The following is a 15,188-nucleotide window of genomic DNA, read 5'->3' as shown; positions in this document are numbered from 1 at the left end:
AATGCTAATAACAGGGTAGGAACATTTACCAAGAAAAATGATTTAGTGGAATGACTCTCCTCATGCACCCATATAGCCAAGAGGCTGTAGGTACCTGTCCTGCCGGTGTTTGGTGGCCAGAGCCCTGTGGAGTTCTTCAATGACTCTGCTGGGAGGTAAAGGCAGGTGGACAGCAGCCAGGTGAGGGGAACCAGTTGGCGTTGTTACCTGTCCTCTGACATGTGGATCTGAACTTTTCTGGCCAGAGGGATGGAAGAGGGCAGCTTGTCCTGAGATTTGGGAGGAACCAACAATGACATAATTCTTCAGGATGGTGGAAGGAGGAGATTTCATGGCTGGGTCATCTATTTCACTCCCTGCTGTCAAAACACAAGAGGGTAAGAGGGTGTGCAATGCTTCTTGGTTTTTTGCACACAGAATCTGCACTGAAGTTAATTTCTTGTGTTGAACAGAGGAAAATGGTGATGTTTTGTTCTTGCTAGGAGGTAACTGGTTGATCTGAGTAACTATCTGAATTCAAAAGGCTCATACTACACAGATCCAGATCTTTATCTAGCAAAATAGATGCCTCCCCCATTTCCCCTCTTTCTCACAGTATCAGATTCTCCTTTTTCCCAGCCCACCAATGCATTCTCGATTGCCAGTACTGTTCCTCCTAACCACCAATGGCTTGTACTGCAGTGGCTTTCCAATCTAGCACTTTCTCTGCTGGACTCTGGCAGACTGTATTAAAATTTATGCACTGTGGTTCTCAGTCAGGACAAAATGTACCAGTGTCTATTATCTGCTCCTCTGTGACTGCTGCACAGCTTAGACCTCTGTCTTTCATATGCCAGTTGAGGAAATGCCAAAATCATTATAATATGAGGATAATGTTCACATAACAAAACTTGCCAAATGAAATCCAAATGAAGGATGTGGTATTGAGCACTAAGAAGAAAAAAGAAGGGTGGGGCAATCTAATCTTTTTTTACCCCCAGATTCAGATATTTTTTAGGCAATGTAAGCATTTTGTTGGAAATTAGACTTTGATAGGTACATTTCACTAGCACTGGAGTCCAAAACATGTAAACATTTCCCTGGTTGTAAATTTGGTAGTTTCACACTCTTAGGATAACTGAACATCTGGCCTGAAAAAGATGCTGATTACTTTTTCTGTTCTGTAGTTCTCTTCCCCTTTCCCCTTTCCCTTATATCTCCGTCCCAAGCCTCTGGCTTATGGCGTTGTTTATACAAATAGCTCAGTCTGGGTGGTAAAAAGGCAATGCGAGTTCTTCATACAAAACAGTCTTTATTTTCTCTTGCTGCCACCTAGTGTTTTAAGCAGGAATTTAAACTGACGGCTTGTGCAGCTTTTGTACAAACTTGTTTTCACAGATCATTTTTACTTTTTTCACTTACTTTTGAGATAAATTCTTCAGCTCATAGCAGAGAAAAACTTTTGCTCAGGCCAGGATTATCCTGAAATACCCATGTAAAAAGGACTTGGTTCCTATTAGCAGGGTAACTTACTAGAAAACTGGAGAGGACAAAACTAGGTTTGGATATTAACTTAAGTTATTAAATATTTCCTCTCAGACCCAGCATCATGCATAACGGTTACCAACTACATGCCTTTTCTTAAGTTTACTGCTGGAAATCTGGTACAGCTCCATAAGGGTAGCACTGCGAAAAGAGCTGGGCATCTGGAGGTTGGAGGGCAGAATTACTGAGGACAACAGCAAAAGCACAAGTAGGAAGAAGAGCTCCTGCAGCCATAACCAAAATCAGACATCGAAAATTTGAGAGTGACAACACTAAGCCTGGTCTCCTTTTCACATTTGTGGGGTGAGGAGGAGACCATCCTTCAATGAAGAGAGTTGCATTGACAATTAAATAGTCTCTCTTATTCTAAGAAAGGTCTAACATTATTTTTTTCATTTTTGGAAGGCATTTTTGCACATTTCCCTCCCTCCAACCCAGAACCCTAACCAATGGCCAGAGCTTCATTCATCTCTCTATGCATCCAGGAGACAGGGGTCAAGGTAGCCCAAAAGTTACCTTATGTAAAATCTGAAATGTCTGAAAGCACAAGGGCATTTCTTCAAGTGTCTAGGTGCCCAATGTGCAATGTCTTAGCAATGAGACACCTTCCCACCCTGGAGCTCCTCCTGATCAGGACAGTTGCTGCAGCCAGGAGACAGCCAACCTCTGCTAAGCAAAGATGTTTTTTCAGCACTCAAGGGGATTTTGATTACGTGCTACTGTGGAGATGCACAGAGAACACTTATGATCAATGATTGCCCACTGAATCATGGCCTGAGGGGATGAAAAAAAACACCTAAGTCACTTTATACCGCTGCACAGTGAGAGGGTGTCCATGATTTCTCAGAGCAAGAACCCCGGGTTCAGCTCAACCCTAAAGCAGGAAGGGAGGAGACTTTGTGTTATCTTTATACCTGTTTGTTCCTGGAACAGGTCAAGGGCCAATTTTGTCGTCATTGCAGCTTGGGCCAATATTGAGAGTTGAGAGTTTGCTTAGATCACACCTTATTTGTCCTAATGACAGCCATTCAGTGAATAATCTTGCAAAGTGATGTCTTGGCACCTTGCCCCATTCCCCCTCTCTCTGTGATTAATTGGTGCTTGGCTTATTCCTCACTCCTCTGCTAACAGCATCTCTAACATTGTTAAGGGGGAAAGAACTAAACACAAAAAAGCTTTTCAACCTCTTCATCTTCCTTTTCTTTCATAATCACTCTTTCTCTCCCCCGTACATTTGTATTCCCTTTCACTCATTGACAGTATTTGTTTAGTCTGAACTTACCACTGCCTCCACATCCACACAAAAATAAACAAATGTATAATCACTATTGAAAAAGGGTCTACAGTTATTTGAGTCACTGAGAAAACTAAGAGTTGTTTTTGGTGGAAAATTTAGATGAGAAAGAAATACCAAAACTCAGAATATCTTAGATGCTACAGGAAATCCTTTGGTTAAGCATCAAAATATCTAGACTCAAAATGCTGTGAAGTGCCTGGTGGAGCTGTAATCTTGTTACCGTCTATGGGTCAGGTTTTCCAAATAGCCTACATCTCATGCAGAGCATGGCCTTCTCATCAGTTGAGCAAAGTCAAAGGGGAGTCCTGGTTGTGCCTGTTCATGTTGCAAGGTGGAAGGGGCAAGATAGAGCCTGGCCCATAGCACAGAATGTTGAAGCAATCTGAACAGCAGCTCCCAAGGAGCATTATGATACCATTTTGAATCCAGCTCCCACTTAAACTCTTACAGCTTTTAAGCATGGATAAAATATGGATATTTTCCATGGGAAACAAATACTTGTAATTACCCTCAAAAAGACTGCAAACCTCAATATTTTCTATGAACCTCAGTGGTCAGATCACAATGCCCCTCTGATATTTTGTTTCCTGGTGACTTTGAAAACCCTGTTCTTTGTGCCAGTAGATGAGTGTGGATGCAAATCAGGGCTGAGATAATGGCTGTCATTTAAAAGTCTAAATATCCAACAGGTCTGACATTTAGATGTCAGGACTTGATTCTAATTTGCAATAGGGCCCTTTTAGCTGCTTTTACCATATGTAGGGGCCCTAAAATTGGAACAAACTAAAGTCATATTCACTTTAACACCCTTTCTGCAGTGCCAGAATGTTGGAAAATGTAACAACATTGGCAATACATTAGAAAATCAGGCCTAGAGGAATTACTTTTGAAACATTCAATGAAGCCTAGCATGGAGGATTGCTTTGTGGGAGCCAGGTGTATCACTTATGTGTGTTCTGTGTAACTAGACGAGATTTCATAGCTCTAGTTTAGACCTACCCTAGAGAGCAAACCCTTCAGACAGAAACCTCTACAGAACCTATTGACTTGAACTTGATTTTGGCTGTTGTACTGTTATCCAGCAGGAGTCTGGGTAACGAAAACATTTAAATCATCCTTGTGTTTTATGGCATATCAATATGAGCATCTGATTCAGCAGAGGCTTGCAGTTGATTTGTATTACATGTGTTTAGTGCAATAGACTCGCAACAAATAATCCCCTGAGAGATTCAGATAAATATGTGAAGTACAAAGATCAGTGCATTGTTATCAGGCAACCAGACCACTCAGTTCATGGAAATCATTAGCATTCTGTTCACTCAATATAACTAGCCTGATTCACAGCAGTTTGCGGCAATAGTCTTAAAAAAGAATGTAAGAAAAAAATTTTATACTGTGCTGTGTAGGTGAACAACACTTAAGGGATGTGGAAAGTCTTTACTGACCAGTAATGACTGACCTGTTACGCTCTTTGTGATTTTGGAGATTGCCTTAGGTGGTGGAGCTGGGAGCAACGGAGGGCTGGGAAGCTGTGCTGAGTTTCTTTCTGTCTGTTTCTGGGGGGAATCTGTGGATTCAGATACAAGTAAGGCTTGTGGACTGTCTTCAGATGCTGGCAGACTGGCATCTTCTACTTCTTCCGTGGGTGCTGAAGGTTTCTTGGCTAGTAGGAAGATGAGTAAAATTAATGGAACATGAAGTTAATAATAATGATAGGGCAGGGGACAATGCCAGGAACATTCAGAAAAACAGAACACATGGCACACAGCTAGAAGCACTTCTTTTCCATAGTCAAAATTATTATTGTGTGAAATAGCCAACCAGCTGAAGCAGGTAAAGAATAAAATGTATGAGGATATTGAAGAAATGTTAGTTTTGATGTTCCTGAGAAAACTGCTGAGCTTCCCTTACTTCCCTAAAGCCTTTTTCCCTTTCCTTTTTTTTAAATAATGAAGATAGCAAGGCAAAGCAACTTTTGAGAACAGCAATGATTTTTTTTACAGCATGCAGCTGCAGTGGCACAGTTACTAAGTGAGTACTCTTCTGTGCTAGGAACACCCAGCCAAAGGGCAAAGAGTATCAAACCGGTAATATTACGCGAAAGCTGACTTTCCAATTGTTTGTTGTACACATTTATTTTCACAATTTAATTTTTATCTTATTTAATACATGACTTCAACTTGCATCCCCAGTCTTGTCTTAATGTACTTGACTCCAGAACTGTTGAGTCTTTCCTGAGGTTAAAGTTGATAACCAAGAAAAGCCTGCCATTGGATTTGCCATTGGGTCTCAGCAGCTAGTGTGGAACAGAGAATTGGTGAAGTACTTAAGAAAAACTTCAATCACCAAAGCCTTAATTTGAGATGGTGAAGCAGTGCTCATTTCAGGATTGTCTCCTGAAAGATGGCAAAAGCACTTAGCTTTTAAAGTTAGTGCATGCTGAATCACTGAGCAGTTCATCAAATTGACCTGGCTGTGATGAGGGCACAGGGGAATAGATCCAGAAAGGCATGAAGCTGAAGGAGGACATAGGTGGAATTTCAGTGATGAAGTCCAAAATTAACATCCTTGAATCCTGCTCAGATACCAGCTGACTCTGTCAGTACTTAAACTCGCGCAACGCCGCACTGTTTGACTTTCACATTCTGTTACATGTCCTGATCTCTGCCTTGGCATACGTGGGGACCCACAGAGAAGCTTGAGGCTGACTCTGATCCAGGACCGCAGCCACAGCCAGGCTCTCTCCAAATTGCATTTCCAGCCACTGTGGGCTCAGTAGGAGCCATGAGGGTTATTTTTCCTACCCTAACAGGTGATGCACTCATCCAAACAGGGAGATCAATGTTTAAGTCTCTCCTCAGCATAGCATCATAGAATCATAGAATGGTTTGGGTTGGAAGGGACCTTTAAAGATCATCTAGTCCAGCCCCCCTACGACAAGCAGGGACATCTTAAACTAGATCAGGTTGCTCAGAGCCCCGTCCAGCCTGACCTTGAATGTTTCCAGGGATGGGGCATCTACTACCTCTCTGGGTAACCTGTTTCAGTGTTTCACTACCTTCATTGTAAAAAATATCTTCCTTATATCTAGTCTAAATCTACCCTCTTTTGTTTAAAACCATTACCCCTTGTCCTGTCACAATAGGCCCTGCTAAAAAGTCTGTCCCTATCTTTTGTATAAGCCCCCTTTAAGTACTGAGTGGCTCCAATAAGGTCTCCCTGGAGCCTTCTCCAGGCTGAACAACCCCAACTCTCTCAGCCTCTCTTCATAGGAGAGGTGTTCCAGCCCTCTGATCATTTTTGTGGCCCTCCTCTGCACCCACTCCAACAGGTCCATGTCTTTCCTGTGCTGAGGACTCCAGAGCTGGATGCAGTACTCCAAGTGGGGTCTCACCAGAGCAAAGCATGAGAGAGGTCCAAACTGCTTGGGCTGGATAAATGGCAAATCCCACTCCTTTTAGCATTCTGGATTGTCTAAACAAAGTACCTTTCCCTCCAAACCATTCCAGGGCATCTCCTAAAAACTCACAGCAGTGGGCACCCACAGCTGCCACGTCACAAATCTTTTCTTGGCTCAGTTTTATGTCTTGTTTGGAATAGAAGCTCTCTGTATTAATGAGCATTCAGCATCCCCATGTTCAGAGTGCATGGGGAGGCACCAGAGCACTTAGGCAGTTGGAAACAATAGCATTGGCAAGATAATAGCATTTAATTTGTTGACAAACAGATTAATGAGTATGCCATGAAGAGGAGGAATGAGTATTTATCATTCAAAAAAGAAAGGAAAGTAGAATAAATATGCATCATTAACAGGAATTCTTGTGAAATTTGGCTTGATAGGAAAGCTGCCGTATGTGATAGTTGTCTGATTTATAGAAGGAAATAATTTTCTTTTAAATATACTTCTAGGGAAATGCTTTGTTCCAGGCTGACATCACTTTGTATTTTTGTGCCTACTGCATAGAAGACAAAATGTGGAATAGAGGAAGAGAAAAATTAAGTCACTAATGGGTTACATTACAGAAAGATCAAGAGCTCCAGTAGATGTTAGTAGCTTGATAGGAAAATTAGTCAGATTTGAGTGCATTCTCCTGAGTGGAGTGATACTTTCTTCTGGCAGTAACTTCACTGAAATCAGTAGACCTCCCTCTGACATGAAGTGCTGTTTGGCATGGATGCAGAGGAGCAGCCATAGTGGGACCTTTCCTATAGAGCAGGTCGATCCAAAACACACTCGGCCTCAGTCAAACAGATCTTTTTGTTTCTGAACTCTATCCTGTTCTGACAGTGGTATCACGAAAACAAACTGGCATTGTGCACTGTTGTCTAAAGAATGTCCATTTTACATTCCTTGCAAAGAACGGTTTGGTTTTGGTTTTTTTCTGTGGTTGTTTCTGGTAACAACAGCACATGTGTGATGCAAGCTGAAGGCGGACCTGAGTCTTGAGTACACAAACCTATTAACAGATTTCGTACTGCAGAGTGAATGTTATCCTGCTGAAAATACTCCAAGTGCTCAGCACTAGACTCTTTGCCAGAGTACCTAATTATTCATGGAGTGCCACTTGTCAACACGCCCTCTCACTACTAGGTAGAAATCCTCCCCTTGGGACTGCCCTCAAGCCCATTGGCTAGGTTAGGTGGGAAAAACTGCCCTCTTTCTGCCTAGGCTGTTCTTTGTCTGTGTACTAACCAAACATGAAGTCTACAAATATTTCCTTTTGTTGCCTTCTCTTCCCCTCCCTGGCCTTCACCCCACATCCTCAGGATGAAATACAACGTATTGGGTATAAAGCAAATATATTCATTTTGTTTCTAGCTGGTCAAATATTCATATGAATTTTCTGGAAAGACACTTACTGCACTGGGCCTGGATTGAGCCCAAGGACAAACATTATAATAAACTCAACATTATAATAAACTTAGGAATACAGTCTGACAATTTTGAAGAGCTTTCCCACCCAATGAATTTCTTAAGGTGGACTCACTAGAGGCAGGAATGCTAGAATGCACAGACAGGGATAAATTAGCACATAAAGATTAGATCAACAATAATTATTTTAAAAGCCAGAGGCCTTTTAAAATAATTGATGATGAATTGATGATGAAAGAGGTAGGAAGATTTCCAACAAACAGGAGTGGAGTCTTGCAGACCAGGGAGACAGGAGAAAGTAATCCCACTGTTATTTTTTGGAATCTGGAAAAATGGCACCTCAAAAAATGGAGGAGAAGAAATACACAAGAGAGGAAAGGTTGTGCCAGGGAGACAATAAAAGGAACTAGGATTGGAGAAAGAGACATAAGAAATTGGGATGATTTTGAAAGCATCAATACACAATTTTGAACGCAGTGTAAGGTAAATTTTAAATCATGGTATTAGGTTTTGCAGATCCATAAAGTTAAATACGTGAAACATTATTAGTACCATCTTTCCAGGATAGCCTGTCCCAATGATAAGAATTAGAAGTTCAGAGAGTAATTTCTTTAGTGATATGGAATGAAATGCTCTAGAAAAGAGTATTATTGCTAATAATAGCAGTGCCTGAAGGATCCTGGGCAAGATCATGATCTGGTTGTTCTAAGAACAGGGAGATGAATGGGTTTTGCCTCAATTAATTTTTAGGGTGATACAAAATAAAACACAGCCATAAAGGATAGAGTTTGAAGAGAAAGGAAAACAGCATTAAAGGCATGTATTAATAGAAGCTGTCTATGTCCAGTTCTCTATTTTGTCTCTATTTTAAGAGACAAAAAAGAGAGAGGATAAACCTTTAGAAGCCCACATACAGTGCTTTGGGATATTTCTTGATGAAATAACACATGTAGTTGAAATGAAGGAGGTGATGGGTGACAGAAAGGTGGTGTTAAGCTTACACAAAAAATCCTTGTGATGACCAAACTTTTTGGGAGACAGAAGAAATTCTGTTGTCAAAGCAATTAAGAGTGGAGTGGAGCTAGAAATGGGCCAGAAGAGCAATATTATGTAAAAGTAAAACAGCAAAAGGGAACAAAATTGCATGAGTCATGGGGTTGGAAAGGGCAGGAGGAAAAGGAAGTGGGAAAGGATAAAGCAAAGAAATGGGAAACCCTTCAGAGAATGATTTCCATTCTGAGCTGCTGAAGCAGGGTGAGGGCATAAGCAGGCAGCATTGCTCAGCAAACCACAGCAGGTAGGGTTGGGCTTGGTGAAAGTGGCTGGGGCTGGGACCCCAGAGAAACAGGACATGAGGGGGCGGGATGGAGAACAAAAGGCAACCAGGGCAGATGGAGAAGGTGTAAAGATTGACCAGAGGGAATGGGCAGGAAGATCTGTAATCACTACACGGCACTCCTCACAAACTAGGATAAAGCATTATCTCTGCAGCTTTGCATTTCTTGGTTGTCAGGAAGTGAATGGAAACCCTCCAGCTGCTGGGTTGTGCCTGGCTGCTCTGGTCCCAAGGAACTGCTGTCACGGATGAGCTCTGCTGGAGCACAGCTGCATGAAAGGAGCTCGGTTTAGCTTATCTGTACTCCTGGTATTGAACTTCACTTGTATTTGCAGCATGTTGTAGACAGGGTGATGATATGGACAGTGTGGGCTGTGTATTGACATTGTTGTCCTGAGCCAGAACAAGCAATTTCAGGCTTGGCACAGAAGTTTAAGAAATGTTTTTAAGAGAAGCTTGTTTTGTCTTCACAGCAGTCACTGCTAATACCAAAGGGGCACCATGCCAAGACTGGATTGTCTCATAATCCAACTAATCCCATTATTCCAAGCTTTATGTGGTCCCTCAGTTTGGTAGCAGTCTCAAAAATCACTGTTTTTACATACTGATTGCTAACCCAGTATGGGCTGAGCTGAACAAGGTGCTCTGACCCTTGAATGCACTGACATATTTGACTCCTCATAAGGCAGCTCAGCAGAAATTTGTTTTTAACATTGTATAGTTTTTTTTTAAACATTTTATACGCAATACCTGCATCTTCTTTCAGCTCATCCAAATGCAGCTCCTCATCAAGCGAGGTCACATTTGTTGTGGCTGCTATTGTACTCTCTTGCTGCACCTCTTCTGAGGCAAGCGCCTGGCACACAGGAGCTGGAGGGTCACTCTGTGTTGCTCTCGTGGCATCATCACCAGTGCAGGCTTTGCCTTCGGTATCTAAAACACCAAATAATTTAATCTTAACTAAACCATGAACAGTGAAAGATGAAACTCCCTGCTATCCTCTTGAGAAGAGTGAGTCTCAAAGCTGCTAGCTCTCAGGGGACTGAGATTTGTCTTACAGCAGCACCTGATTTCTAACAGTGCTGAGCATCTGTAATGCAAAACTTGTGGAGATCAGCCCATCTGGATACTAATATCCACCCAGTTTTCTCAACAGGGCACCTTTTCCTGTGGGCATCCAGCAGCCTGGGGAAACGGCCATTGTGCATGTACAGGAAGGCCACTGTACTCTGTAAGCACCTGCTATGCAGGTGATGAGTACAAGCACGGGAAATCAGAGGTCTCTGGGAGAAGGCAATTCCTTGCATGAGCAAAGCTCATGGTGCCGTGTGTGCACAGGTTGGTCTGACGCGTCTGAGTTGTGTCAGGCTCCGTGAACGACACACTGCCTTCCAGCTGCCCCAGCAGTAATGCTGGAGCCTTACCGAAGACAAGGCTGCTAATATTCCCTACCAAGCTGTAGGTTTTGAGCATAGTTTTGGTTACTCAGCTTTGAAAAGCGTGTCTTGTGTGATTGAGTTGATCAGAAATTCAAATCCCTCTTCATGCAGACCTAGAAACTGCTCCCTTTGCTTACTCTGAAAGATTTTTGTGCCAGTGATCCCTGCAGCTGTACGCATCTTGATGACTGAAGCTTTTCTAGTATTCTCCTATTCAGACAAGAGTCCTCAGAATACAAACCATCCTTTTACTTCACAACTCTCTCTGAATTTACAAGATCTACATCACTGTTGCAAACCAAAGAAAGCAATTACTTCCCACTCTAGCCAGCGCTCTATGCTGATGGACGTGTCTGCTGTCCACCCCTGACCTCCTAACTTGTATTTCTCAGCCCTAGACACTCCTTTCTGGAAGCTCCTGACAGGGCTATGTTTTCTTGCAATGATATCATGACAAGTTTCTTGAACATTGATTTAAAATAGCTAGCATTCATAGCTACTCCTTTTTAATACTATTTGGACAATCTGCAGAGTAATTTATTGCCCTTTTGGGTAAGGGTATCAGATTTTGGCCCAGAGATGCTGCGGAAGGGATGCAGTATTTTTGTATGCTGAGCTCACTCAGTCTGCCTCATAATCACGTTTGGTGAAAAGTTACTGTTCTTAAAATAGCCCTTGCAGTAGCACAGTTGCTATGATACCGGGAAGGGGAGGGGGAAAAAGTTCATTGCCTACATTTCAGCTCATTGTGAAGGCAGCCTGTACATAGTCATCGGTGTATTAACAGCTGCCTGCATTATCTGACAGGGAGCCCTTATCTCTCGGTGCTGTAAGTACAGCTACATCTGATCGGTTTTGTGCTCACAATGGGGACAAATATCGGGGGAAGCTCCCTAAATGTTTTCACGGTAACTCTGCTTTGCACGTTCCTCACATCCTTTGGAAAGGAAAGCTGCTGACAGCTGTGCCACAATGAAACTGCAGTCAGAGACATGAGTTCCTTCAGATCCCAGCCGATGGAAAGTGTAATGACTAATGAAGTAATGACAAGCAGAAGACAGCCCTGTTGAAGAATTTCTGTTGAGGAGCGTCTGAGACTCACAACAGTGATGTTCCTGGTCAGAAATGATCAGCTCATGTTTAGATCAAAGTGGATGTGCTGCTTTGATTGGCAGTGGGTCCCAACACCATATTTTAGAGATAGTCCGGGGACAGGAGAAAGCACAGACCTTAGATCCACTGGTAAGGAAAGCAGAAGAGAGTTGTGAGTATTGCAAAGTAATCAGAAGAAGTAGGGCTGTAATTTAGGTGGGAATGAATCCTGCTGTATGCCAGACCCTGCACCCTGTAACCTCTTACAGAGTGCAAGTTCATTCCCTAGAGCGAAGCTGTATTTGCCCTGTGTGAGCAGACCTGGAGAGAGGGGAGGAGACAGAAGGGGCCCAGGCTGTGCAACTTCATCTGCACAGTGTGTCTGGGCAGCTGGGTTTTGGGGTTGTGCGAGGAGAAAGGGTGACATAACCTGTTAGGATGACTCATCATCAAAGCAAGGACAGTGCAGTTTCACCCTGGGCTGCTCACAGATTGATGCAGATTCTGCTCTAGCTTTGTGGTTTGCTCTGAGTCAAACAGTCCAGTTCAAAACGCTTGCTTGACAGACTTTGTGCTACGAAACTGGAGTTTGACACAGCTATTGTAACTGCACGAAGCAGATCTGGAGATTTCTCAGACTACAGCTTCATCCCAATTTGGGCTATTTATGAAAGTGAGCGGGAAATCAGGTCTCTGGAAGTGGAGTAGAGCCTGATGAAATAGAGGAATTTTAGGATTTACTGTAGTCTTTTAGCATAGTATTGCTGCTTTGACAATTGCAACTTACTGCATAAACAGGACTTAGCCTTGAAACTGCTGCCACTTCAGCTCAGTCCAAGTAGGGCACTAGCATTTACTGACAATTATTTGGGTCAATTTTTGATTCCAGTTAATAAGCTGCTTCTACTAATAATATAATAAAATAACCCTGGAGATTCACAACACTCTGTAAAGAAAAATAACTTGCAGGCAGCTGCAATGTCCTTCAGCTGACTGTTAGCCATTCTTTCCTTTCTGGGCAGCAGGGTGGTATTGAAAATTTGTTTGATGTTTATAGGAGCTCTATGCAACTTTATTGCAGACAGATAGCAGTCTATTTGCAGCTGCCTTTTTGAAAGCACAGCTTGTCATCACTTCACACTGGACTATATGTATTTATTTAAAGTATTTTAATGTTGTTAAAATTAGCATCATTTGTTTTCCTCCCAGGCAGTTCTCTATGCATGCAAGAGATTCATTGATTCATTATTATTATTATTATTATTATTATTATTATTACCACCTTCTAATGTGTTCTACAGGAGTTTTATTTTACGGTACTTTGGCAAAGCTCTAGATAGCCGTGTCTTCAAATTCATGGATTATGGGGAAATTCCATACTCCTAGCAGAAATGGGGTGTATTTTTCTATCCCATAGTGCTAATATGCTAATAGGGCAACTAATTATCTAGAATTATGAGAGACACAAAGAGTTCAATGGACAGAATTAAAAACGAGCTTTCTAAAAACTTCCATTTTAGAATAAACTAATGGCTTGATAGAATTTTTTAACTCGAACATGAAACTCATATTAAAATATATCCAATAAAATAATATGGAAATTGTTTTACTGCAATGAAAAAAAAATCCTGTTTAAAATGCTCTTTTTCTGACTCTTCAGTTGCTCGGTTACACTCCAGCATAGCATTACTGAGTATTGTCCCACAGGCTATTTATAGACATGGCATTTGTTTTATACAAAGAAACTCAATTATTAGTTTCAAAGAACATAATTTCTATCTATCAGATTGGTCAAACTCAAAAGGCCAATCTTTCTTCATGACAGTACTTTCTGCTATAAAGTTTTCAAAGTAAAGATGGATTTATTTTTTTTATCTGTGTTTAGGTGGAAATGGCAATTGGGATGTTGTCCATAACATTGGGAGCTCACTTGATGTTGCAGAATAGTCACCCAGATCTCTGTCTCCCTTGAGCATCTGTCAGGGCTTTGGAGCAGGGATATACCGAACCACAGTCCTTTGTGCATATTTCTGACATTTTATCATCTTTCATTCAATGACTTCTGCTGAACCTGGTTTGTACTCAGGAAAGCTTTAAAATGACACTACCAAATGCTTCACTTTTCCATGTGAATGAAAACCGGGCAGAATGGTAATATGTTTTGTCACAAACTTGGTTTACCAGAAAGGCAGCTGAAAACATCAGATTAGTATCATTTTATGAGATTTGAATTCATGGGTTGTACATGTTAGCTGAATGCATCTGTATGTTTAAGTTTATATTTATACCAGCTTTAGCTGACTTTCTTGGCAGTAGGATTTAGCTAGGTTTAGAGCAATTGCATAAAACATACGTACCAGCTCAGATTTGCACCATGCGTAAATCAAGCGAAGATGGAGTTGCATTCAAGATGGTAAAACATCAAAAATTAAACTGCTTGGATTGATTGCAGCAGGGAGGAATTGGAAGAAAGACGTGCTTAATTCAGATACTGAATTTTCCTCTGTTTGGATTGAAGGTTTTCCTTTTTATTCATGTGATTGTTAGGTTTCTTCTTTTGCAATTATGTGTTTCCTATTGTCCTGAAAAAGACTTTGATAAAAAAGATGAAGAATTTTTACTTACCTTGTTCCATCATCTCCAGAAGGCCTTTCTTAATGAGTTCATCCCGACCTTGTCGTGCTGTCATCTTCTTCTCCAGCACTGCACGAAGTAGTAGCATAACACAGCACCAGTTAACAACAGAGTATTCATATCATGGAGTAAGAAAGATGCAATGTGAAAATTCCCTCTAGTCTCAACTACTGTGTGCTTGGAAAGAGCTGCAAGGATTTTGTTTTGGGGAGCATGGACTGGTCAGCCTGTTTGTGCCTTTTCCTTTGTTAAAACAGCTGTAAAATCACCCACATGTAGAGCTGAGATTTATGATCTAACCTACTGTCTGATCACACTGAGTGCAGAGTAACTGGGATATTGGAGCCTTCGTGCTGTTTAATAAGGCATGTTGGGGCTGCCTCAGGAAGCGGTGTCCTTTACTGTGACGCTCCACAGGATATCAGGGCAAGTGGAGGGAATTGCACCATCCTATCTCAGGAAAAGGCAAGTGAGTTTGTCTCCTGACTGGTTTCCTGGGACGTCCCTGGAGACTAGCAAGAGCATGCAGTGCTGTGTGCTAGGCTCCTTCACCGCAGAGACAGCTGCTTGAGGGAAGGTATTTTACATGCTGTAGATCCCTCCTGTCACTTTTCATAATGTTACTGTGACCTATATAATCTTCACCCCAAATCAAAGGGGCAATGATACTTGCGGCCATAAATGTAGCCTATTTTGGAGAAGGGACAGCCCATGAAAAGCAGTCTGTGTCAAGGCTTGCGCTTCACTCTTGTATTTTGACCTTCTCTTCTAAGGTCAAATGTACTATATTTTCTTCTAAATGTATTATAAATGTACTATATTTTTCTTCTAAATGTACTATATTTTATTATATAGAAAGTCAGCCTATATGGGTTCTTTCTAGCCTTAAACACTATATAATCTGTAACATGCTGAAATCTCTGAATTAGGTTTAGATCAGGTCACCATTAACATTTCCTATGTAAGCAAATTTCACCCAAGCTAAGCTTTGCT

The 15,188-nt window shown here is 41.7% G+C and overlaps 1 protein-coding gene across 1 annotated transcript in view; it reads right to left on the bottom strand.

Moving 5' to 3' along the window:
• Positions 1-15,188, bottom strand: part of PHACTR3 (phosphatase and actin regulator 3) — a 114,176-nt gene that overhangs the window by 37,773 nt on the left and 61,215 nt on the right. The window contains exons 3-6 of the mRNA XM_075516951.1: positions 14,187-14,264; positions 9,781-9,963; positions 4,281-4,484; positions 95-359 (exon numbers count right to left, since the gene is read on the bottom strand). Of these exons, the coding sequence (XP_075373066.1) occupies positions 95-359; positions 4,281-4,484; positions 9,781-9,963; positions 14,187-14,264 (730 nt within the window). The remainder of the gene's footprint in view (positions 1-94; positions 360-4,280; positions 4,485-9,780; positions 9,964-14,186; positions 14,265-15,188) is intronic.

The sequence above is a fragment of the Mycteria americana genome, chromosome 14 (assembly GCF_035582795.1).
Source record: "Mycteria americana isolate JAX WOST 10 ecotype Jacksonville Zoo and Gardens chromosome 14, USCA_MyAme_1.0, whole genome shotgun sequence".
Taxonomy (NCBI): domain Eukaryota; kingdom Metazoa; phylum Chordata; class Aves; order Ciconiiformes; family Ciconiidae; genus Mycteria; species Mycteria americana.
Note: the sequence above shows the minus strand (reverse complement) of the source record. Positions and strands in the feature narration are given on the sequence as shown.